The sequence below is a fragment of the Dysidea avara genome, chromosome 13 (genome assembly GCF_963678975.1).
Source record: "Dysidea avara chromosome 13, odDysAvar1.4, whole genome shotgun sequence".
NCBI classification, from domain to species: domain Eukaryota; kingdom Metazoa; phylum Porifera; class Demospongiae; order Dictyoceratida; family Dysideidae; genus Dysidea; species Dysidea avara.
This window is the reverse complement of record NC_089284.1, coordinates 13,824,788-13,849,789: the sequence shown is the minus strand read 5'-3', so window position 1 is coordinate 13,849,789 and position 25,002 is coordinate 13,824,788. Positions and strand designations below refer to the sequence as shown.

The 25,002-nt window shown below is 37.8% G+C and overlaps 1 protein-coding gene across 1 annotated transcript in view; it reads right to left on the bottom strand.

Moving 5' to 3' along the window:
* Positions 1 to 25,002, bottom strand: part of LOC136242265 (ankyrin-1-like) — a 57,569-nt gene that overhangs the window by 17,800 nt on the left and 14,767 nt on the right. The window contains exons 3-4 of the mRNA XM_066033679.1: positions 6,947 to 7,112; positions 4,547 to 5,351 (exon numbers count right to left, since the gene is read on the bottom strand). Of these exons, the coding sequence (XP_065889751.1) occupies positions 4,547 to 5,351; positions 6,947 to 7,112 (971 nt within the window). The remainder of the gene's footprint in view (positions 1 to 4,546; positions 5,352 to 6,946; positions 7,113 to 25,002) is intronic.

The window sequence follows — 25,002 nt, the reverse complement described above, 5'->3', positions numbered from 1 at the left end:
GTGACTTTTTCTAGCTGATCTCTCTACAAGGTAATTTTTTTGTAGCTGAATTCTTTACACACAAAATGACTTCTTCTAGCTGGTCTCTCTACAGGATGACTTGTTTCTAACTGATCTCTCTGCAGGGTGACTTGTTTCTAGCTGAACTCTACAGGGTGATCTGTTCGTAGCTGAATTCTCTACAGGGTGATCTTTATTTATTTATTATTATTACTGAGCAACCAGCATTGCTGATGTGCTCAGGAAAAAAATCATACATGTACAGTATTATAATAATTAGAAACATTAACTGAGAATGAGTCAGTCATTTAAATCAATTAGGAATTAATTAGGAATTGAGTCCCAGATCTTTTCGTAGCTGAACTCTCTACAGGGTGATTATTTGCAGCTGATCTCTCTACATGATCATTTGTTTGTAGCTGAACTCTCTACAAGGTAACTTCTTCTAGCTGATCTCTCTACAGGGAGACTTGTTTCTAGCTGATCTCTCTACAGGGTATTTTGTTTGTAGCTGAACTCTCTACAATTAGATTTGTTTGCAGCTGAACTCTCTACATGGTGGTTCCTTTGTAGCTGAACTCTCTACAAGGTGACTTCTTCTAGCTTATCTCTCTACAGGGTGAATTGTTTGTAGCTGAACTCTCTACAGGGTGATCTGTTTGTAGCTGAACTCCCTACAGGGTGATTTGTTTGCAGCTGAACTATTTATATGATGGTTTCTTTGTAGCTGAACTCTCTACAAGGTAACTGCTTCTAGCTGATCTCTCTACAGGACGACTTGTTTGTAGCTGAACTATCTATATACAAGGTAATCCTTCTAGCTGATCTCTCTACAGGATGACTTTTTCTAGCTGATCTCTCTACAGGGTGAATTGTTTCTAGCTGAACTCTCTACAGGGTGATTTGTTTGCAGCTGAACTCTCTACATGGTGGTTTTTTTTTGTAACTGAACTCTCTACTAGGTGATGTCTTCTAGCTGATCTTTCTACTGGATGACTTGTTTCTAACTGATCTCTCTATAGAGTAATAACTTGTTTGTATAGCCGAACTCTTTACAGGGTGGTTTTTTTGATTGGTTGCTGAACTCTCCAGCTACATGGTGACTTGTTTGTACTACAGAGTGACTTGTTTGTAGCTGAACTCTCTACAGAGTGACTTACTTGCTGCTGAACATTGTATAACATAACTTTTTTGTAGCTGATCTCGATAAACTCTCTACTGGGTAGATTTTTTTGTAACTGAACTCTCTACACAGCGACTCGTTTGTAGCTGAATTCTCTACAGAGTGACTTGTTGTAGCTGAACTCTCTACAGGGTGACTTGCTTGAGTTGAATTGTCTATAAGATTAACTGTTTGCAGCTGAACTCCCCACAGAATAATTTGCAATGTAATATAATGGAGTATGTTATAAACATTGCTGAATGCTCTGTTAGGGTGACTGTTCTATTAGAGTATCTCAATCTCGCATTTGCTACACGTAGTTGGCTTTGGTATCATAACTCAGTGGTTTGTAATCCGATTCTTCTGTACTACTGCTCGGACTTTCTATAATAATTATTCCAGCTACACACCAATTTTCAGCTCATTGCTCAAAGCGGTTTGCCTGGTAGGTGTGAAAACTAATAGTTTTTTTATTCATAAATTGATCAAGTAATTGTGACACAGGTTGGGTTTTGTGTCATATCTCGATGGCCTTTAACTGGATTCATTTTAAACCACAAAAAGGCACTCTTACGATAGTTACTCCATCTACATAGCAATTTTCAGCTCATTCCTTCAAGGGGTTTACCCTGTAGGCGTGACAGACCTTTGACCTTATTTTACACAAATAATCGGTCATAACTCCATGAATGTTCATCAGATTCCTACCAAACTTGGTACTGAGATTCACCTTAATAAGCCCTTTAAGTGTGCTAAATTTCAGTCTGATTGGAGTACACATTCATGTTTTATGGCAGATTTTGTAAAATGTGCGAAAAGAAGTAGAAGAAGAAAACAACGAAGGAAAAAAACCCAAGCTTTGGCTGCTCATATCTCGGAAATGGCTGGAGCAATTTCTTCAAGTTTGGAATGTGGGCTCCCCTATCTTGCCGGCACTTCTGTAGCAACTTTGGTTTCATTCGGATAAGGAATCACGGAGCTACAAAGGTGTGAAAATCGCGTATACTTTCTTCCTGTTAATGTACTCACAGTGTGGCACGCCGGCTTCTTGGGCCGCACAACACACTACCGTGTGTCTTGATATAACAGTCAGGATCTGGATACTCTAATAGAGCAGTCACAGTATTCAGAGAAGCAGTGTAGCGAGCTACTTAGCTACGTATGTGTAGTTATAAATGAGGAGGTATAATTGGTGGAGAGCAGCTATTGTCAGCAGGCTGTGACCTTTTCCTTTTTTTTTTTTGGTCTTCAACTTACAGCTGGCCTGGCCCCCTCACTCTTTGGCCTGCTCCACCGCCCCTGTTATATTACAAGGTGACTTGCAAAATATGTAGATAAACTCTCTACATGGTGACTTGTAATGTAGCTGAACTCCCTACAGGGGTGGCTGGTTTGTCTTGACAGGGTGACCCGTAATGTAGATAAACATTCTACAGGGTAACTTGTAACTTAACTGAGCTCTTTACAGGGTGACTTGTTTGTAGCTGAACTGCCTACAAGGTGACTTGTTACGTAGCTGAACTCTTTACAAGGTAATATATATATGTAGCTAAACTCTCTACGAAGTGACTTGTGACATGGCTGAACTCTCTCTACAATGTGACTTGTAACTGGACTCTCTACATGCAAGTTATAATGATTTTTCTCTAAAATTTGTGAAAAGAAGAGTAATATGAGGATAAAGAAAATATGAAGAACATAACGCAAACTTTTGTATTTCATTGATGACTGAGTGGATCAAACTCAAATTTGGATAAGAAGGTACCCTTCTAAAAGGGAGTTTCTACCACAAAAACATTTAATTTCCATTTAGGCACAATCTGTCCATGGATGCATGAAAACAAAATTTTCTTGGTTCCTGTACATGCTTGAGTCGCCACTGGCTGTACTTGGTCACACACTTGATTTGCACTATATACCTAGGGTTGTGTCTTTTATTTCACTACTGTTTAGTACATGGACCTTCATTTCATTTTTTTTAATTGATATTTTTTTTGACACACAAGTTTGTTTGTCTCACTGATATCTTGACCTTGCTGTTTTAACAACTGGGCCTAGGGTTACACTATCCCACATGATAAGTTGCTAAGGAATATGGTCACAACGCTCAGTTTTTTTGTAGCAGAATCTGGTTGCTGTAAGTGAAGCTATCCACTCCTTTCAGTATCATTACAGTACAATAGTATATTAGGGATCATGGAGGTTTACACTTTCTCACAAACAATACTGACCAGAAACCAGCCTCATAATACCTCATGGCTGCTTGGCAGTATCAGTAAAGCCCAAAGTGCCTTCAGTATTGCCCAAAATGCTTCCCATAGGTTGCTACAAAATTAAATTATTTTATATTTAGTGGAATTTTCTACTGCCTGCCTGACTGACTGACTGACTGACTGACTGACTGACTGACTGACTGACTGACTGACTGACTGACTGACTGACTGACTGATTGACTGACTGACTGACTAACTGACTGACTGACTGACTGACTTACTTACTTAAACTTACTGATACCTTCAGACAAGTATAACTCAGTAATGGCTAAAGCTATGGGCTTGATTTTTTTGTACTGCTAGATATTGTATCAGCCCTACAGGTGCCTTTTGGCATACAACAGTACATAAAATGCATGCATCATAGACTTACCTTTGTCCTTTTTTGTGTCCCATTTCTCTTAGCTGACAGTACAAGGTGTTGATTTGCAGTAGTACATGATGGCTTCCGTATGGGAATCACCTGTATTTTCCATAGTGACTGCAGAGGCACTTTTCTTACTGTTCTTCACTTTTAACGCTGTGTAACATGGTGAAACATAATTGAAAATAAAGCGTGATGGCCGCTTTTCTTTCAGTAATTAATAGTTGGGGTACATGTTTAGATGAAAACGTGAAGTCTGGTGTCATTCTTTCTTTTGATGTGGCATGATGCACTATTCAGCAACAATGAAATTTCAGAAATGTATCAAAACAAAAAGCACTTTTGCAATACTGTTTAACTTTTAACCTTAGTTTGGAATTTTTTTTCAAAATAGCTCTGAAGAGAAACAAAGCCAAAGCAGAATATACTAAATTATTTTTAGAGGAGCTCAATAGGATGAATTAGACATGAAGCTGTTCTGGGTGAAAGACGTGTTGTTTCTTTCAACTGTTCCCATTAAACAAATACTATAAGTACTGCCTTTAGTTTTGGCTTAATCAGTAGTTTTTAATTCAGCCAAAAAGTGTTGAGGTTCTGGTCTCATTGGTCATACCTACTTTGACTCTCTTAGCAGTGAAGATTTATACTGCATTGGCTAAACACCAAGTATGCAAAAGATGATAGTGTGACGAAAGGAATTGGCTAATTAAAAGAATAATCACTTCAAAAGTATAATGTATTCCTCACCTCTCTATCAGAAAAGTTAATGCATCGGACTGGTCATGCTTAGCAGCATAATGAAGAGGAGTACAGCCTTTCGAATCTTTTTCATTCAGAAGGCCCTCACTGTCAGGTCTGCATATCATCTGCATGATTTTCTCTTTATTAATTGCAGAAGCCAAATGGAATGCATTGACTTTACCCAGGTTTTTGTCTGTTATAGTTACAAGGCCTGCACCTAGGAGAGCACGTACCATTGTTTCTTCTCCAGCCTTAACTGCCAGCAGAAATGCAGAATGACCATCTTCGTCTCTTTCTTGCAAGAAATGTTCTTTGTGTTTCACAAGCCTGTCATTGGTAAGAATCATTTCCACCACTTCTAGGTGATTTTCAACTACAGCAACATGTAAAGGAAGCATTTTATGAACATTTTTCAGTGTAAAGTCAGCCCCATGTTCAATGAGGGACTCAACAACATCTTTGTTACCACCAACACAAGCTGCATGTACAGGTGTATTTTCATGCTTGTCTTTCTGGTCAACCTTAATTTCGGGCATCTCAAGTAGTTCTTTCACCATAACCATGTTTCCTCTGGTGCAGGCAACATGCAAAGCAGTAATTTCATCACGATTAGAGGCATTGACGTCTACTTTCCAATGAAGTAAAGCATGGAAAGTGGTCTTGTGGTGTTTAGTTTCTGCTTCACTTTTCAGACAACCATCAGTATCATCTGCATTTGGTTGAGCAGTGGTTTCTTCTCTGAATAAGTTTTCACATAACATAAATGCAGCCAGCACCAACGGGGGATTTTCGACTTCCTCAAAGGTTAGGTCTACAAATACAAACACTTGTAAACACAATAATGGTAATTATTATTTATTCCTTTTATACAGTACCCATGTGCTTAGTATAAAATGTAGCATTGATAGCACTAGGCCAAGGAAAACGGTAAAATTTATCAAAACCATTATTTATAAATCTTTGTATATTCATTAATTTTGATATTAACTGTCAAGTGCTCTTTAAATACAGAAAGAATACAAATTGCTTAGCTACATAATTATAAATATCTTTATGCAATGAAATCAACCTTTGTATTACAATAGTGATATGGCCAATCATAAGTTGTGTTCAAGGTTAAACCTTTCAATGGAGCATTAAACAGATTATCATGGACTTGTCTACATTAAACATATGTCATGGGTGGCTCCAGGAATTTTGACTGGTTCCAGTCCAGACTTTTTTGGGATGCTAGGGCCTACTGTACATAACATTATAACTAAAATTATGTGAAAAAGAATCTAGCATGCAAAGTATGCTTATCTAGGCTAGAGAATTTGAGAGTGATTTAAACAGTTCATTAAAATGCTGCATTAGTATGTGCTTGACTGCTCTATTAGAGTGACGGATACCTTGAGATTGTTTGACCAGTTTCTGGAAACCTCAAAAATTCATTGAAGCCTCCGCTGTACATGCATAATAAGATGCTAATGCATTAATAGATTGCCCACATTATTGTACAGTCTTTTTTATAGCAAAGAAATATATATTAGTTTGTAGGATCAAATTGTAGCAACATACATGACTTATACAGATATGTAACACTTTGACACCTCAGATAAAAGGAATTCCAAAGGATACATTTGCCATGTATACATATCTCTTTACCGGGAAACATCAAAATGTACACCGGTGTACATTGAAATGTATCCCGGGAATGTGGTTGCACTTCTAAAAGAGCAAGCCGCTTTCATCAAAGCAAGTATGGCCTTGATGTGGATACTGCCCTCTGTTTGTTTTATACAAGCTCAGACCGAAATCAATTGTGGGAATAAATTAATAATTGAAGTATTGTCACAAGAAGCACTCAAATGAAAGCGTTTCAGTATTCTTGCCATTCTACAAGTTGGGAAATGTTACTTAAAGGTGAGAACTAGTATTACAGTACATTCACAAGCATTTTGACACATTTTTGAATGTGGACATGGCAACATTACGGACAACATGAGTTAACCATTCTATAACAAAGCTTACCTCTTTAGGTCTTTAGTGTACATTGTGATTAATCTTTAAACAACACAAAAGCATTAAAACACTTGTAAATTCCTTAAAATTTGCCCTAGCTACTCAATTTTTCTGTGATATCCATAGGACTTGTCTGTTTATTATAACAATCATAGCTATAACTTTACTTGCTGCCTAGCCATAATGGAATCTTTCAGGCATACATATAAAATGAATCCAGTGGTTACAATTGTATTGGCATCAAGGCAATTAGCCTGAAACAGAAGTGCTACATATTAGCTGTAACATGGGCACGCATGATTTGCCTATATGTGTGCTCTCAGCCCTCGGGCTTTGGGCATACATATCAGGTAAATCACTCGTGCCCATGTTACAACTATAAAATGTACAGTATGTACATACCTGCTTTTGCTTCATCTAATAGTTTTTCAAGTAAGCTGACTCTATTGTTGATAATTGCAATGTGCAGAGCATGGTGGACCTTCTCAATTGTATCTTCTTTAGTTGAATTAGCTTTAAGATATGGTATCCATTCATTAACTGTGTTCACATCATCCTCCTTTACCGCCTATGTATAGTGCAACAAGGCATAAACTTCCAAAAGTTTTTAACTAGTCTTCCCACACATTTTTTTTCTATGTCACTATATATCTAAACCAAAACAGACAAGCTGTAAAAAAAGTGCGGCCCCCAAGGTGAAAAAAGATGTGAAATCCAAGGTGGCGGCCAAGAAATGGCTGTGATGATAGGTTAATGGCAAAAATTTTAATTACAACAATTCAGGTGAATTTGTGTTGCCTCCTCCACTAGGATTCAGCACCAAATTCACTTGAATTGTCATAATTAAAACTTTTACCATTAACCTACCATCACAACCATTTCTTGGCCGCCACCTTGGATTTCACATCTTTTTTCACCTTGGGAGCCGCACTCTTTTTTTACAGCTTGGTTGTTTTGGTTTAGATATCACTTCTTTTTGTATTGCAAGCCACAAAGCTGGCCATATGGTTTTGATGCTTCTGTTTAACTTGTAAGGAATTGTGGAAGAAAGGAGGTAATTGTGTGTATAGCTTTTGCCTGATGAAATATTTGTATATTTAACATTGAATGATGATTATCACATACTGTAGTTAATAAGGTTACTTCTTACATAACTGAACTGTAGCTGAAACTCTCATTGTTTGTAGCTGAACTCTTTTCAGGGTGATTTGTTTCTAGCTGAACTCTCTACAGGATAATTTGTTTCTAGCTGAATTCACTACAGGGTGATTTGTTTGCAGCTGAACTCTCTACATGGTGATTTCTTTGTAGCTGAACTTTCTACAAGGTGACTTGTTCAAGCTGAACTCTCTACAAGGTGGCTGAATTCTCTACAGGGTGATTTGTTTGCAACTGGACTCTCTACAAGATGATTTGTTTCTAGCTGATCTCTCTATAGTGTAACTTGATTGTAGCTGAACTCTCTACAGGATGGTTTCTTTGTAGCTGACAGGGTGACTTGTTTCTAGCTGATCTTGTTTCTAGCCGATCTCTCTACATGGTGACTTGTTTCTAGTTGAACTATCTATAGGGACATCTGTTTGTAATTGAACTCTCTACAGGATGGTTTCTTTGTAGCTGATCTCTCTACAGGGTGACTTGTTTCTAGCTGATCTCTCTACATGGTGACTTGTTTCTAGTTGAACTATCTATAGGGACATCTGTTTGTAATTGAACTCTCTACAGGATGGTTTCTTTGTAGCTGATCTCTCTACAGGGTGACTTGTTCTAGCTGATCACTGGATGATTTGTTTCTAGCTGATCTCTCTACATGGTGACTTGTTTCTAGCTGAACTCTCTATAGGGTTATCTGTTTGTAATTGAACTCTCTACAGGATGGTTTCTTTGTAGCTGCTCTCTCTACGGGGTGACTTGCTTCTAGCTGATCTCTTTACAGGGTGAACTTGTTTCTGGCTGAACTCTCTACAGATGATTTGTTTGCAGCTGAACTCTCTACATGGTGGTTTCTTTGTACCTGAACTCTCTACAAGGTAATTTCTTCTAGCTGATCTCTCTACAGGGCGATCTGTTCATAGCTGAACCTTCTACAGAGTGATTTGTTTGTAGCTGAACTCTTTATATTATGGTTTCTTTGTAGCTGAACTCTCTACAAGGTAACTTCTTCTAGCTGATCTCTCTATAGGGTGACTTGTTTGTAGCTGAACTATCTGCAGGGTGATTTGTTTGTAGTTGAACTCTCTACAAGGTGATCCTTCTAGCTGATCTCTCTACAGGATGACTTTTTCTAGCTGAACTCTCTACAGGGTGATCTGTTCATAGCCGCATTCTCCACAAGGTGATATGTTTGCAGCTGAACTCTCTACATGGTGGTTTCTTTGTAACAAAACGCTCTATAAGGTGATGTATTGTAGCTGATCTCTCTACTGGATCACTAATTGTTTCTAGCTGATCTCTCTATAGAGTTATAACTTTCTCTATAGAGTTATAACATGTTTGTATAGCTGCAGAGTGGTTTTTTTGATTGGTTACTGAACTCTCCAGCTACACAGTGACTTGTTTGTACTACAGAGTGACTTGTTTGTAGCTGAATTCTCTACAGAGTGACTTACTTGTAGCTGAATATTGCATAAAGTATATAACTTGTTTGTAGCTGATCTAGATGAACTCTCTACTGGGTAGCTTTTTTTGTAGCTGAACCCTTTACGCAGTGACTTGTTTGTAGCTGAATTCTCTACAGAGTGACTTGTTGTAGCTGAACTCTCTACAAGGTGACTTGTTTATAGCTGAATTCTCTTCAGTGTGACTAATAAAATGTTCTGAATCTCTACAGCAACATATTTGTAGCTGAACTCTCTACAGGGTGACTTGCTTGTAGCTGAATTGTCTATAAGATTGACTGTTTGTAGCTGAACTCCCTACAGAATAACTTACAATGTCATATAATTCTTTAATGGAGTAAGTTATAAACGTAGCTGAATGCTCTATTAGGGTGACTGTTCTATTAGAGTATCTTGATCTCGCATATGCTACACGTAGTTGGCTTTGGAATCATAACTCAGTGGTTTGTAATCCGATTCTTCTGTACTACTGCAAGGACTTTCTATGATAATTATTCCAGCTACACACCAATTTTCAGCTCACTGCTCTAAGCGGTTTGCCTGGTAGGCATGAAAACTAATAGTTTTTTAATTCATAAAAATCGATCACATAATTGTGACACAGGTTGGGTTTTGTGCCATATCTCGATGGCCTTTAACTGGATTCCTTTCAAACCACAACAAGGAACTCCTACGATAGTTACTCCATCTACATAGCAAATTTCAGCTCATTCCTTCAAGCGGTTTACACCTTCAACCTTATTTTATGCAAATAATCGGTCATAACTCCATGAATGTTCATCAGATTCCTACCAAACTTAGTACTGAAATTTGCCTTAATGAGCCCTTTAAGTGTGCCAAATTTCAGCACGATTGGAGCACGCATTCGTGTTTTATGGCGGATTTTGCAAAGTGTGCAAAAAGAAGTAGAAGAAAAAAAACGAAGAAAAAAAACCCAAACTTTGGCCACTCGTATCTCGGAAATGGCTAGAGCGATTTTCTTCACATTTGGAATGTGGACTCCCCTACCTAGTCGGCACTTCTGTAGCAACTTTGGTTTTAATTGGATAAGGAATCACGGAGCTACAAAGGTGTGACAATCGCGTTTACTTTCTTCCTGTAAATATACTCACGGTGTGGCGCGCCAGCTTCTTGGGCTGCACAACACACTACCGTGTGTCTTGATGTTCTACAGAGTTCTTCATGCTTTCATATAATCCTTTGCTCACTACTATTTGATAGTTTATTCCTTTATTGTGATCATATACACATGTTTGCAGTGTCTCAGAACTCCACTTCTGTAAACAGTGGTTTTCCATAAATTTTACTTTTAAATGCATCTTCTGTCATTAATTGAAACAAAGGAAGACTCTACAAATTTCCTCCTATAATATTTTGTGTGATTTGCTTTCTTCCAGAAAAATAATGAGTACGGGCAAGAATTCATAATAATCCACACAAAAACAGCCAAACTGTGAAAAAATGGTGCGGCCTTAAAAAGCCTGGGTGAAAAAAGTTGTGAAATCAAAGGTGGCGGCCAAGAAATGGCTGCAATGATGTTAATGCTAATAAATTTTAACAATGTACACAGTCATTATTAATTTTTTTAGCATTAACATCATTGCAGCCACATTTCTTAGCTGCCACCTTCGATTTCACAACCTTTTTAACCCAGGCTTTTTAAGTCCACAATATTTTTTCACAGCTTGGCTGTTTTTGTGTGGATTTCACTTCTTTTTTGTACATTATAAGGCCCCAAAACCAGCCTATGGCTGACTTTGAGGTTTGTTTTTACTCACATTTCTTCTTTTCTATGTAGATACAATGATGATTATTGAATACAGACTTATAAATGTATTTCATTGCATGATATTATTGCAATACTCTAATAGAGTGCACATTTTTTTGAGGATTTCTAATAGAACATACATAGAATGTCCTAGAACAATCTAGTACTTCTATTGGTAGATCTATGAAAGTACAAATGTTTGATTATAAGCAGATTTCAACTAGAAATTTCATTTGTAAAGCAGAAATTAAGTGAGGTGATCAGCCAAGGTAGCAGTGGTTCAGTGGTTAAGGATGCAGGTGTTAGGTATGGAGGTCCCTGGTTCGAACTCTGGTAAGTTTTTTTTGACATTTTTTACACACCTTCTCTACCCCATGGTGACTGCTCTATTAGAGTATCTCGATCCTGCGATTTTACACTTGCTTGGTTTTTGCTTTATGACTTTGCCGCTATGACTCTATTGCTATTCAAACTATCAAAAGGCACTGCTACAATAATCAGCCTATCTACACACCAATTTTCAAGTTATTTCTATGCTCAGTTTACCCTGTAGCCGTGACAGAAGTTTGATTTTTTTTACGTGAATAAATGCTCATAATTCCTTGAATATTCCTCAGATTCACAACAAACCTGGTACGTAAATCCACCATTATGTGCTCTTCATTCGTGCCAAAGATCGAGGTAATTGAGTTACACGTTTGCATTTTATAGCAATTTTTGTAAAGTGTGCCAAAAGAAACCGAAGCCCCCATAACCCCCGTATGGCATAAGAAGAAAAAAATGAAGAAATTAAAATGAAACTTTGAATGCCCATATCTCGTAAATGGCTGTTGTGAATTTAATCAAATTTGCTGTGTGGTGTACCCTACCTGGGGGACAGGTATAATGCAAAAATGGTGTACTTTGGAGAAGGGGCCATTGAGCTATGCACGTATGAAAAAGCTGTTTTCTTTCTTCCTGTTAATATAATCTAATCCAAAACAGCCAAACTGTAAAAAAAGTGTGCGGCCCTCAGAAAGGCTATGGTGAAAAAAGATGTGAAATCCAAGGTGGCGGCCAAGAAATGGCTGTGATGGTAGGTTAATGGTAAAAATTTTAATAATGACAATTCAGGTAAATTTTGTGAAGCGGCACAAAAATTCGCCTGAATTGTCGTTATTAAAAATTTTACCATTAACCTACCACCACAGCCATTTCTTGGCCGCCACCTTGGATTTCACATCTTTTTTCACCATAGCCTTTCTGAGGGCCGCACACTTTTTTTACAGCTTGGCTGTTTTGGATTAGATTTCATTTCTTTTTGTATTTGTATACCCCAAAGCCGGCCTATGGCCAGCTTTGGGACTTTTTTAACCTATGTTTTTTTTCTTTACCACAGGAAGAAGAAAAGATGAAGTAGATGTACTTTAAATATTTTATCAGTAAATGTACAAATTATATATATAATACATATGTGACCGGATTTGTGAAAAGGGGCCTTCCACACACATCCAATTTGCCAACTTTGACAATTGCTAACTTCAGATTGGAAAGAGCTATTGCCTTGAAATTTGGGCAGTGGTGATTTCTTTGCAGCTGAACTCTCCACATGATGGTTTCTTTGTAGCTGAACTCTCTGCAAGGTAATTTCTTCTAGCTGATCTCTCTACAGGGAGATTTGTTTGTAGCTGAACTATCTACAAGGTAACTTCTTCTAGCTGATCTCTCTACAGGGTGGTTTCTTTGTAGCTGAACTCTCTAAAAGGTAAATTCTTCTAACTGATCTTTCTACAGGACAATTTGTTTGTGGCTGTATTTTCTACAGGATGATTTCTTTGCAGCTGAACTCTCTACATGGTGGTTTCTTTGTAGCTGAACTCTCTACAAAGTAATTTCTTCTAGCTGATCTCTCTACAGGGTGATTTGTTTGTAGCTGAATTCTGTACAGGTGATTTGTTTGCAGCTGAGCTCTTTACAGAATGGTTTCTTTGTAGCTGAACTCTCTACAAGGTAACTTCTTCTAACTGATCTTTCTACAGGGTGATTTGTTTGTAGCTGAACTATCTACAAGGTAATTTCTTCTAGCTGATCTCTCTACAGGGTGATTTGTTTGTAGCTGAATTCTGTACAGGTGATTTGTTTGCAGCTGAGCTCTTTACAGAATGGTTTCCTTGTAGCTGAACTCTCTACAAGGTAACTTTTCTAGCTGATGTCTCTACAAGGTGGCTAGTTTGTAGCTGAACTCTCTACATGGTGGTTTCTTTGTAACTGAACTTTCTACAAGGTGACTTCTTCTAGCTGATCTTTTAATAGGGTGATTTGTTTGTAGCTTCACTCCCTACAAGGTAACTTCTTCTAGCTGATCTCTCTACAGGGAGATTTGTTTGTAGCTGAACTCTCTACAGGTGATTTGTTTGAAGCTGAACTTTCTAAATGATGGTTTGGTTGTAGCTGAACTCTCTACAAGTTAACTTCTTCTAGCTGATCTCTCTACAGGGTGATTTGTTTGTAGCTGAACTCTCTACAAGGTAACTTCTTCTAGATGATCTTTCTACAGGGTGATTTGTTTGTAGCTGAATTCTCTACAGGGCAATTTGTTTGCAGCTGAACTCTCTACATGGTAGTTTCTTTGTAGCTGAACCCTCTACAATGTAACTTCTTCTAGCTGAACTCTCTACAGTGTGACTTGTTTGTAACTGAATCCTCTACAGGGTGATTTGTTTGTAGCTAAACTCTCTACAAGGTAACTTCTTCTAGCTGATCTTTCTACAGGGTGATTTGTTTGTAGCTGAACTCTGTACATGGTAGTTTCTTTGTAGCTGAACTCTCTACAATGTAACTTCTTCTAGCTGAACTCTCTACAGGGTGACTTGTTTCTAGCTGATCTCTCTACTGGGTGACTTGTTTCTAGCTGAACTCTCTACAGGGTGATTTGTTTGTAGCTGAACTCTTTGTATGATTGTTTCTTTGTAACTGAACTCTCTACAATGTGACTTCTTCTAGCTGATCTCTCTACAGGATGACTTGTTTCTAACTGAACTCTCTATAGTGTGATCTGTTCATAGCGGAACTTTCTACTGGGTGATTTGTTTGCAGCTAAACTCTTTGCATGATTGTTTCTTTGTAACTGAACTCTCTACAAGGTAACTTCTTCTAGCTGATCTCTCTACAGGGCAATTTGTTTGTAGCTGAATTCTCTACAGGTGATTTATTTGAGCTGAACTCTCTACATGATGGCTTCTTTGTAGCTGAACTCTCTATTAGGTACTTTCTTCTAGCTGATCTGACTACAGGGTGACTTGTTTGTAGCTGAATTCCCTATAGAATAACTTGCAATGTAATATAACTGTGTAAATTATACATGCAGCTGAATGCTTTATTAGGGTGACTGTTCTATTAGAGTATCTCGATCTCGCATTTGCTGCACATAGTTGCCTTTTGAATCATAACTCAGTGATTTGTAATCCGATTCTTCTGTACTACTGCAAGAACTTTATATGATGATTATTCCAGCTACATACTGATTTTCAGTTCATTGCTCTAAGCAGTTTGCCTGGTAGACACGAAAACTAATAGTTTTTTTATTCATAAAAATCGATCGCGTAATTTTGACACAGGTTGGGTTTTGTGTCATATCTCCATGGTCTTTATCCCGATTCCTTTCAAACCACAAAAAGGCACTCCTACGATGGTTGCTCCATCTACATATCAATTTTCAACTGATTCCTCCAAGGGGTTTACCCTGTAGGCGTGACAGACCTTCGACCTTATTTTACGCAAATAATCAGTAATAACTCCGTGAATGTTCATCAGATTCCTACCAAAGTTGGTACGGAGATCCGCCTTAATGAGCCCCTTAAGTGTGCCAAATATCAGCCCAATCTGAGCACGCATTCGTGTTTTATGGCGAATTTTGCCAAGTGTGCGAAATGAAGAAGATGAAGAAGAAAAAAAACGAAGATATTAAAACGAAATCTTGTTCGCTCGTATCTCGGAAATGGCTGAACCGATTTTCTTCAAATTTGGTATGTAGACTCCCCTAACTGGGCGGCACGTCTCTAACAAATTTGGTTCCAATCGGATAAGGGATCACAGAGCTACATAGGTGTGAAAATTGCGATTTCTTTCTTCCTGTTAATATACTCACGGTGTGGCGCCGGCTTCTTGGGCTGCACGACACACTATCGTGTGTCTTGATCACGGTGTGGTCGCCGGCTTTCTTGGCCGCACGACATGTGTCTTGATAATTAGAGGGAGAATATCCAACGCTCAATTGCCTCTTCAAAACACACTGCGTTATAATATTATGCAATAGTGATCATCACCAAAATGTGTTAACTTGCTCAGAGGGCTCACAATATATTGCAGTTAAAAATGCTCATTACTCAGACTCAATTAATTTTTTTCAGTACGTTAGCAAAGATGTGGAGGACCTTGGAAGATGCTGCTATTCTCTTGATGAAGAACAGGACTGTGAAGACAGTTTTAACACAGACACTGGCAAGAAAGTGAAGAATACTACCAATGACCCAGTTGGTGAAGGAGACACCAATGATTCAGTGTAAGCAACCACCAGGACGAAACTTGCACGGGAGAACAAAGCGGGTGGTTTCTCATAAGATATCATGATCCACAAGCTTGTCTGCAAGTACTGCTGACAACACAGCTGGCAGAGGTGATGCAACTCTAATCCAACCACCAGCAGGCTCCGTTCAATTTTGTAAGAAGCTACGAAGGAAACAGTGATGGTGGTTAAATAACACACCCTATGAACAAGCACAGTGGGTAATACCAAACACTTGAAGCAATTGCAGGTCTTCCCTTTGATATATCAATGCCTATCAACAGTTCTTTCATGGCGAAGCCTTATGCTGCAGTTTACTGAAATTATACTAAAATATTCAGATATGCACTATGATATAACAATACAAGTATACGAAAAAAATTGGAATTTTAAATTAGAGTAGGGACAGTGTATAGTGCTGCAATAAATAGTACTGAAACAAGCTGGATCGGAGTAGTACGTAATGTCCAAATACTGTAAAACAATAAGAAGTGAATCTCCCTACTGTGCATTATACTTGTTTGTGAAGTTTTTTTGCAAGCTCATGACCACTAAATAGCCTGCTTTTCACAAAACCAGTAACAATATTTTAAAAAGTTAATCACAGCACTATTATACTAGACTATGACTCATACAATAACAACTGATCAGTGGGCGTGGCTCTACATAAGTCTGCAGACAATAATGGACGTGGATTCGTGCATATCTACAGACTGATGAATGGGCATGGCTACCATACGTCTATAGACGTAATTTACATAAGTGGGCATGGCTCACAAAAGAAGCAGGACTATGCTATGACGTGTAGTAACATGTCCACATTTAATTTAGCATGTGGGATCAGACCTGAATAATCTGTAAAGCGGGACCTGGATGACCCAACTCAGTTTAACATTGTTACTAAATAAACTATATTATTGATTTACACATTGCTATATAGTTCGCCGCGAGTTGTTCTCATTGATTGATATCAACAGCAAGTCACGTATGCGTGTGTCGGCCATGTGTGTTTGAATAGTTTGATGCAATATACACTGGTAGATGGAAGCCATACTGTAATCTATTAACACTCAGCAGTAGAACCTTGACTGATGGCCATGGAAAAGAAGGATAAAATGTAAGACAATAGCGCAAGCATTGTATATTTATCAATATACCAAAGGTTTTTTCTTAAGTGAGCTGGAAACGTTTCTGCGAAAGAATTAGGGCTGTAGCTGTAGCCAGTTTTCCACTATGCTTGACTGAAGGCATCAGGCAGGCAAACAGTAGAAAATTCCGTTGAATAAATTTAAAAAAAATTTCTGTAGCAACTTGACAGAAACGTTTCAGGTCAATTTGAAGACACTTTTGGGCTTGGTTTACCCAACCAATACTGTCATGCCATTGTGAGGAAAAATTGCGGCAGGTTTTTGGGTTATATTATATCACGGATCACCCCCACACCTTCGATGTCCCTACTATACAGTACTATCGTACTGTATGATAATGCAGTGTGTTTTTAAAGGGCAATACATACTCTTCCTCCCTTTATATTATTATGAACACTTGGTACACGTGTAAAATTTTAAAGTATGATAACAATGTTTTTACAATACCCTATGAAAATCACAAAAATGACTGTAACTTTCTTCTAAACCATTTTTAAAATCAGGTCCTGTGATTTTTTTACACTTACTGAGTGACATCATCAACTGCAAAATTGTTGCAAAAATAAAAACTAGACACAATAAAACTAAAAATCATATACAATCATGGTATAAGTGTGATTTTGCTATGGCAACAAGAATAGGTGCAATTGTGAGAAAAAGCAGAAGTCAGATAATATGTAGTGTAGATGTGAAGTTATATTTTCAAAAAATGTGAAATTTTAATTTATGGATTGTTGTACTATATACATCCATGTCAGCATCATAACATGTGCACACACCACTTATTAGCAGTACATGCATCAATGAAACATACATCTTTAATTCAAAACAGCCAAGCTGTAAAAAAAGAGTGCGGGCCCCCAAAAGGCTATGGTGAAAAAAGATGTGAAATCCAAGGTGGCGGCCAAGAAATGGCTGTGATGATACGTTAATGGTAAAAATTTTAATAACGACAATTCAGGTGAATTTTGTGCCAAGACCAAGCGACACCAAATTCACCTGAATTGTCGTTATTAAACTTTTTACCATTAACCTACCATCACAGCCATTTCTTGGCTGCCACCTTGGATTTCACATCCTTTTTCACCATAGCCTTTTTGGGGGCTGCACTCTTTTTGTACAGCTTGGCTGTTTTGGATTAGATACCAATTCTTTTGTATACCCCAAAGTCGGCCTATGGCCTGCTTTGGAGCTTTTTAACCTATTTTTTTTCTTTACCACAGGAAGAAGAAAAAGATTTAATCATAATCACAATCAAGATTTAAAGCACATTTTTAGTACTTTAACTATTTTTGATTTTATCAGTAATTATACAAGTTATATACATAATTATATTTATTGCATGCCAATTATTTCCTACAGGATAACTTGTTTGCAGCTGATCTCTCTGCTGGGTGACTTGAAATGTAGCTGAACTCTCTACAGGGTGATTTGCGTGTAACTGAACTCTCTACAGGATTTTCTCTACAGGGTGACTTGTTTCTAGCTGAACTCTCTATAGGATTATCTGTTTGTAGTTGAACTGTTTGTAGCTGAACTCTCTACAAGATGATTTGTTTCTAGCTGATCTCTCTATAGGGTAACTTGTTTGTACTGTAGCTGAACTCTCTACAGGATGGTTTCTTTGTAGCTGATCTCTCTACAGGGCAACTTGTTTCTAGCTGAACTCTCTACAGGGTGATCTGTTCATGGCTGAACCCTCTATTGGGTGATTGAACTCACTACAGGATGGTTTCTTTGTAGTTGAACTCTCTACAAGGTAATTTCTTCTAGTTGATCTCTCTACAGGATGACTTCTTCTAGCTGGTCTCTCTACAGGGTAACTTGTTTCTAGCTGAACTCTCTACAGCATGATATGTTCATAGCTGAACTCTCTACATGTGATCTGTTTGCAGCTGGCTCTCTACATGGTGGTTTCTTTGTAGCTGAACTCTCTACTAGGTAACTTCTTCTAGCTGATCTCTCTACAGGGTGACTTGTTTCTAGCTGATCTCTCTACAGGGTGAATTGTTTCTAGCTGAATTCTCTGGGGTGATCTGTTCGTAGCTGAACTCTCTACATGGTGATTTGTTTACAGTTGAACTCTCTACAGGGTGATTTGTTTGCAGTTGAACTCTCTAAAGGGTGATTTGTTTGCAGCTGAACTCTCTACATGATGGCTTCTTTGTAGCTGAACATTCTACAAGGTGACTTCTTCTAGCTGACCTCTCTACAGGGTGACTTGTTTCTAGCCGATCTCTCTACTAGGTGACATGTTTGTAGCTGAACTCTCTACAAGGTGATCTTTCTAGCTGATCTCTCTACAGGATGACTTGTTTCTAGCTGAACTTTGTACAGGGTGATTTGTTCGTAGCTGAACTCTCTACAGGGTGATTTGCTTGCAGCTGATATCTCTACGGGTTTGCAGCTGAACTCTCTGCAGGGTGGTTTCTTTGTAGCTGAACTCTCTAAAGGTAACTTCTTCTAGCTGATCTCTGACTTGTTTGTAGCTGAACTATCTGCAGGGTGATTTGTTTGTAGCTGAACTCTCTATAAGGTGATCCTTCTAGCTGATCTCTCTACAGAATGATCTATCCGTAGCTGAACTCTCTACAGGGTGATTTATTTGCAGCTGAACTCTCTACATGGTGGTTCTTTGCAGCTGAACTCTCTACAAGGTGACTTTTTCTAGCTGATCTCTCTACACAGCGACTTAGCTGAAATATCTGCAGGGTGATTTGTTTGCAGCTGAACTCTCTACAGGGTGATTTGTTTGCAGCTGAACTCTCTACATGATGGTTTCTTTGTAGCTGAACTCTCTACAACAAAACTTCTTCTAGCTGATCTCTCTACAAGGTGACTTGTTTGTAGCTGAACTCTCTACAGTTTGCAGCTGTACTCTCTACATGGTGGTTTCTTTGTAGCTGAGCTCTCTACAAGGTGATTTCTTCTAGCTGATCTCTCTACAGGGTGAATTGTAGCTGAATACTCCACAGGGTGATCTGTTCATAGCTGAACTCTCTACAGGGTGATTTGTTTGCAGCTGAAATCTCTACATGATGGTTTCTTTGAAGCTGAACTCTCTACAAGGTAACTTCTTCTAGCTGATCTCTCTGCAGGGTGATTTGTTTGTAGCTGAACTCTCTACAGGGTGATTTGTTTGCAGCTGAACTCTCTACATGGTGGTTTCTTTGTAGCTGAACTCTCTACAACAAAACTTCTTCTAGCTGATCTCTCTACAGGGTGACTTGTTTGTAGCTGAACTCTCTACAATTTGATTTGTTTGTAGCTGAACTCTCTACATGATGGTTTCTTTGAAGCTGAACTCTCTACAAGGTAAATTCTTCTAGCTGATCTCTCTACAGGGTAACTTGTTTGTAGCTGAACTATCTGCAGGGTGATTTGTTTGTAGCTAAACTTTCTACAAGATGATCCTTCTAGCTGATCTCTCTACAAGGGTGATCTGTTTATAGCTGTAGGATGATTTGTTTGCAGCTGAACTCTCTACATGATGGTTTCTTTGTAGCTGAACTCTCTACAAGGTAACTTCTTCTAGCTGATCTCTCTACAGGGTGACTTGTTTCTAGCTGATCTCTGGATGACTTGTTTCTAGCTGATCTCTCTACACGGTGACTAGTTTCTAGCTGAACACTCTATAGGGTTATCTGTTTGTAATTGAGACTCTCTACAGGGTGATTTGTTTGTAGCTGAACTTTCTACAAGATGATTTGTTTATAGCAGATCTCTCTATAGGGTAACTTGTTTGTAACTGAACTCTCTACAGGATGGTTTCTTTGTAGCTGACCTCTCTACAGGGTGACTTGTTTCTAGCTGAACTCTCTACAGGTGATTTGTTTGCAGCTGAATACTCTACGTGGTGGTTTCTTTGTAGCTGAACTCTCTACAGAGTGACTTAACATGGTATAAAGTAACTTGTCTCTATATAGGGTAGCTAACTTGTTTATACAGATGAATTCTCTACTGGGTAGTTTCTTTGTAGCTGAACTCTCTGTACAGTGACTTGTTTGTAGCTGAATTCTCTACAGGGTGACTTGTTTATAGCTGAACTCTCTTCAGTGTGACTTGTAATGTTCTGAATCTCTACAGCCATATGTTTGTAGCTGAACTCTCTACAGGGTGACTTGCTTGTAGCTGAATTGTCTATAAGATTAACTGTTTATAGCTGAACTCCCTACAGAATAACTTGCAGTGTAATATAATTCTATAATGGAGTAAGTTATAAACGTAGTTGAATGCTCTATTAGGGTGACTGTTCTATTAGAGTATCTCGATCTCGCATTTGCTACATGTAGTTGGCTTTCAAATCATAACTCAGTAGTTTGTAATCCGATTCTTCTGTACTACTGCAAAGACTTTCTATGATAAGTATTCCATCTACACATTAAAATCGATCGCGTATTTGTGACACAGGTTGGGTTTTGTGTCATATCTCGATGGCCTTTATCTGGATTGCTTTCAAACCACAAAACGGCACTCCTACGATAGTTACTCCATCTACATAGCAATGTTCAGCTCATTCCTTCAAGGGGTTTACCCTGTGGGCGTAACAGACCTTCGACCTTATTTTACGCAAATAATCGGTCATAACTCTGTCAATGTTCATTGGATTCCTACCAAACTTGGTACTGAGATCCGCTATAATGAGCCCTTTAAGTGTGCCAAATGTTAGCACGATTGGATCATGCATTCGTGTTTTATGGTGGAGTTTGCAAAGCGTGCGAAAAGAAGTAGAAGTAAAGATTTCCAACTAAATTAAATAATTAACATTCAATGCATTCATTGGTATGACAAATATTGTGCTATTATTCAGGGTCATGTTAGTGCAAACCCCACCTCAACTGGTGATTCCTATCAAACGATATAAGCAAAAGAAGTTGACAGTGTGACGATTTTTGTGTACAGTATTTTCAATGCTTTTTACATAATTATATTGCATGGCACCAAACACAATATTCAAAGTGTCGTAAATCTAGATAGGAAACTAATAATGACACGAAATTTTCACCACATAACTATTTTATGGAGAACAGCATATGAGCTAGGTAAAACCTCTCAAGAGTGACCACTTCCTTGTAGACTGACCACTCAGAATATTACATGAATAAAGCAAGTGATTCACAAATATAACTGTGTGTATTGCATAATACTAAGTATACACAGGTACCCAATGCATTTTCAAGGATAACTAACTAGAAAATCAGTAATATTATATAAAATGGTAAGTAATGGCATCACAAGTCACAATTAACAAATACTTCGGAAACATGACAATCAGATAACAAAATGTAAGACCAATATAATAGATTTGTTTGGACACTGTTCAGCTTTATTTGTCACATTGTAAGCACTAAGGATAATAATTATTATATAACACAATGACATCACTATATACTACAAAGAGAAATTATAAATAGTTTCTGACTAAAATTACAATCACTGAAGCTGCTATAAAATGATCAAAACAGCAGTAAACACACCAGAATATAACATCAGGTAAGTGTGGAACCATGTAAGGTTGGTATCAAAGGCTAGTCTCCACTTTTGAAAAGATTATGCTCAATCTTGAACCTTATATTGCAATTCCATGCAAGACAACAAACTGCTCACCTTCAAACTATACTTGCATCGATGTAGAGGGATGCCTTGAAGCCCAGGGTGATTGTAATGCTCTGAATAGTGCTAGATGGTGATTTACCTTTAAAAGGGCCATATTTTCATCGTAATCCAGCGTCAATCATCCTCCAATCAAAAAACACACGGCATAATCGAAATCAGCATATACGGTTTGCCCAGGAACACTTTCTTCGTCCTCATCTGCCATACATTCATGCGGAAACACTTGGAAACTTTGGCTATCATCAGTGCCGTATTCTTCCAATTAGAATTACATACGCAATTATTTGTATGGGATTCCTATGGGGATTTTTATTTCTCAAACTTTGATTTGACATATTTCAATAAATACCTCATGGATTTTAATCCAGTAAAGTACATTACGAAGTACGAAGCACCGACTACCATTAACTGGAACAGCAGCTTGTGAAACATTTATTGGAGGTGTGTAATTTAAGTAGCTAAAATATGTGTGAAAAATTGGTTGGTTGGAAATCGCTAGTAGAAGAAAAAACGAAGAAACCTCCCCCCCAAACTTTGGCCGCACATATCTCGCAAATGGCTGGAGCGATTTTCTTCAAATTTGGAATGTAGACTCCCTACCTAGCCAGCAATTCCGTAGTAGGTTTGGTTTCAATCAGATAAGGGATCACGGAGCTACAAAGGTGTATAATTCACGTTTCTTTCTTCCTGTTAATATATCACGGTGCGTCGCGCCGGCTTCTTGGCCGCACAACAGATACATAATGGATCTGATTGTAGTGATAGTGCTGCAGTGTCATGGCCCCATTTGGGCAAATTATTATTATTATTATTATTATTATTATTATTGTGTATAATTGTAAACCTCATATGCATGAGTATAATACAATATGTTGTAATTAATTAATAAAGTTTGTGAGTAACTTAACACTTTGAAAAAGTCAAGAGATTGTGCTGATACTATACAATCAGGTAAATTATTCCATAACTGTATCAAGGGGTAGGTAACGAGCCAAAATCATCTACAAAATTTCAAAGATGACTGCCCATATTCCATCTTTCAGAAATATGACTGCCCATATATAGTTAGGTAATAAGTAGTAGTATGGTGCACATCTTTTGTAATAAATGAAAGTTGTAAATTAGTAAATCCGAAAATGTCAAAATTCCATATATGTGACCTGATCTTGGAAAACCTACCTTTTTGGCACATTGGTCAATTTTCTGTTTTATAGCTTAAATAAGGTACTGGGTACTCATCTATCTTGTGTCAAAAATTCAGCTTAATATCTTTAAGTATTCCTGAGATATGGACAATTTTCTCTCCTGTACATTACAAACTAACTTTTATGGTAATATATTGAGTTCTGTAAGTGATTAAGGGTGACAAATGGTGACAAATCTCTTTGCTTACCAATAATTCCGTTTTTACCATCTAGAATACTTTAAAAGACATTTCTGATAATTTAATGATGTATTCTTGGTACATTTCTGCAATTAAATCCCATATATTATTGTCTAAGACTAAGTTTTAGCCATTCCAGCACCTGAACAAATCACCCAATTTGTAAGTTAATTGTTGTCCCACGCATGTGAAATTACTACATGGTCTGATATAATCATCCATATCTCCTAAGAAAAAGAAGCTATGGGTGTGAAACTTCACAGCAAGAAGGTTTAATAGTTGCTTTATCCAAATGTGCAAAAAAAATTAATATTGAAAAAATTGTTGAAATTTTCAATTGGGTTTTCCCAAAAAGTTTGCTTGTGCCCAAAAGGTAGGTTTTCCAAGATCCGGTCACATATTTTCATTACATCTTTTCAATCGTCATATTTCATCTTTCAAACTGTAAGGCAATATTTCATCTTTCAGAAATAATTTCAGAGGTGATCTACAAAAGTTCAGGTTGTTACCTACCCCTCAAACTGTATGGTGTTAGGATAGAAACTGAATTTGTATGCATCAATCCTGGTAGATGGTTGAATGAACTTTAAGTGATTGCCCCTTGTGGCTTGTGTAGAATATTGGATGCATCTTGGAAGTGATAAGTTTACACATTCATAGATGATTTTATAGAATGTATGTAAATGTGGTTCTTTAATTCGAGTTTCAACACTGTTCCAGTTCAGTGAGTTGAGCATATCAGTGACACTACTTGTCCGAGAATAATTTGACATTACAAAAATGAGTCAATTGCCTCACTAAATGTTTGCTGAGGTTTGCCAACGAACATCTGTCTTTTTGCTACGCATTATAGGGCACATTCATTCACCAGCTAAAGATATGGAGATCATTCTCAATAGCTATGTGGCGCTAAACTTATTTGAGGGCCAAAGGCCTGGGATAGAAAACTATCATGTGATTCATTAAAAGTTGTTGTGACCATCAGCCTTACATAATTCTTCATCACAAACTACTGTCACAAAACAGTAATATCATTTACTAATATTGCTGATTCATATATTTAGGCATTCCATCGATTGCCAAATTGAGCCTTATTCCTGTTTTATTTACACCGATCCACAAGCTTGTGCCACACTTTACCAGCGACAGGAATGAAATTCGATTAATCCTTTACTGATGAATTTTATACCCCAAAACATATTAAAACATTGATGATAAAATCCTCTGAGAGTTATGACTGAAAGTGGCAAAATGTGTTCAACTTCAAAATGGTTTATGAAGCCTTTGAACTGCAAATTTGTGGCGTGGATTACTCCTTGATAACAATGATTAGGCAGCACTGCTTCAAGTCATGAAGTCACCTGTACACCCGCAGTAACCA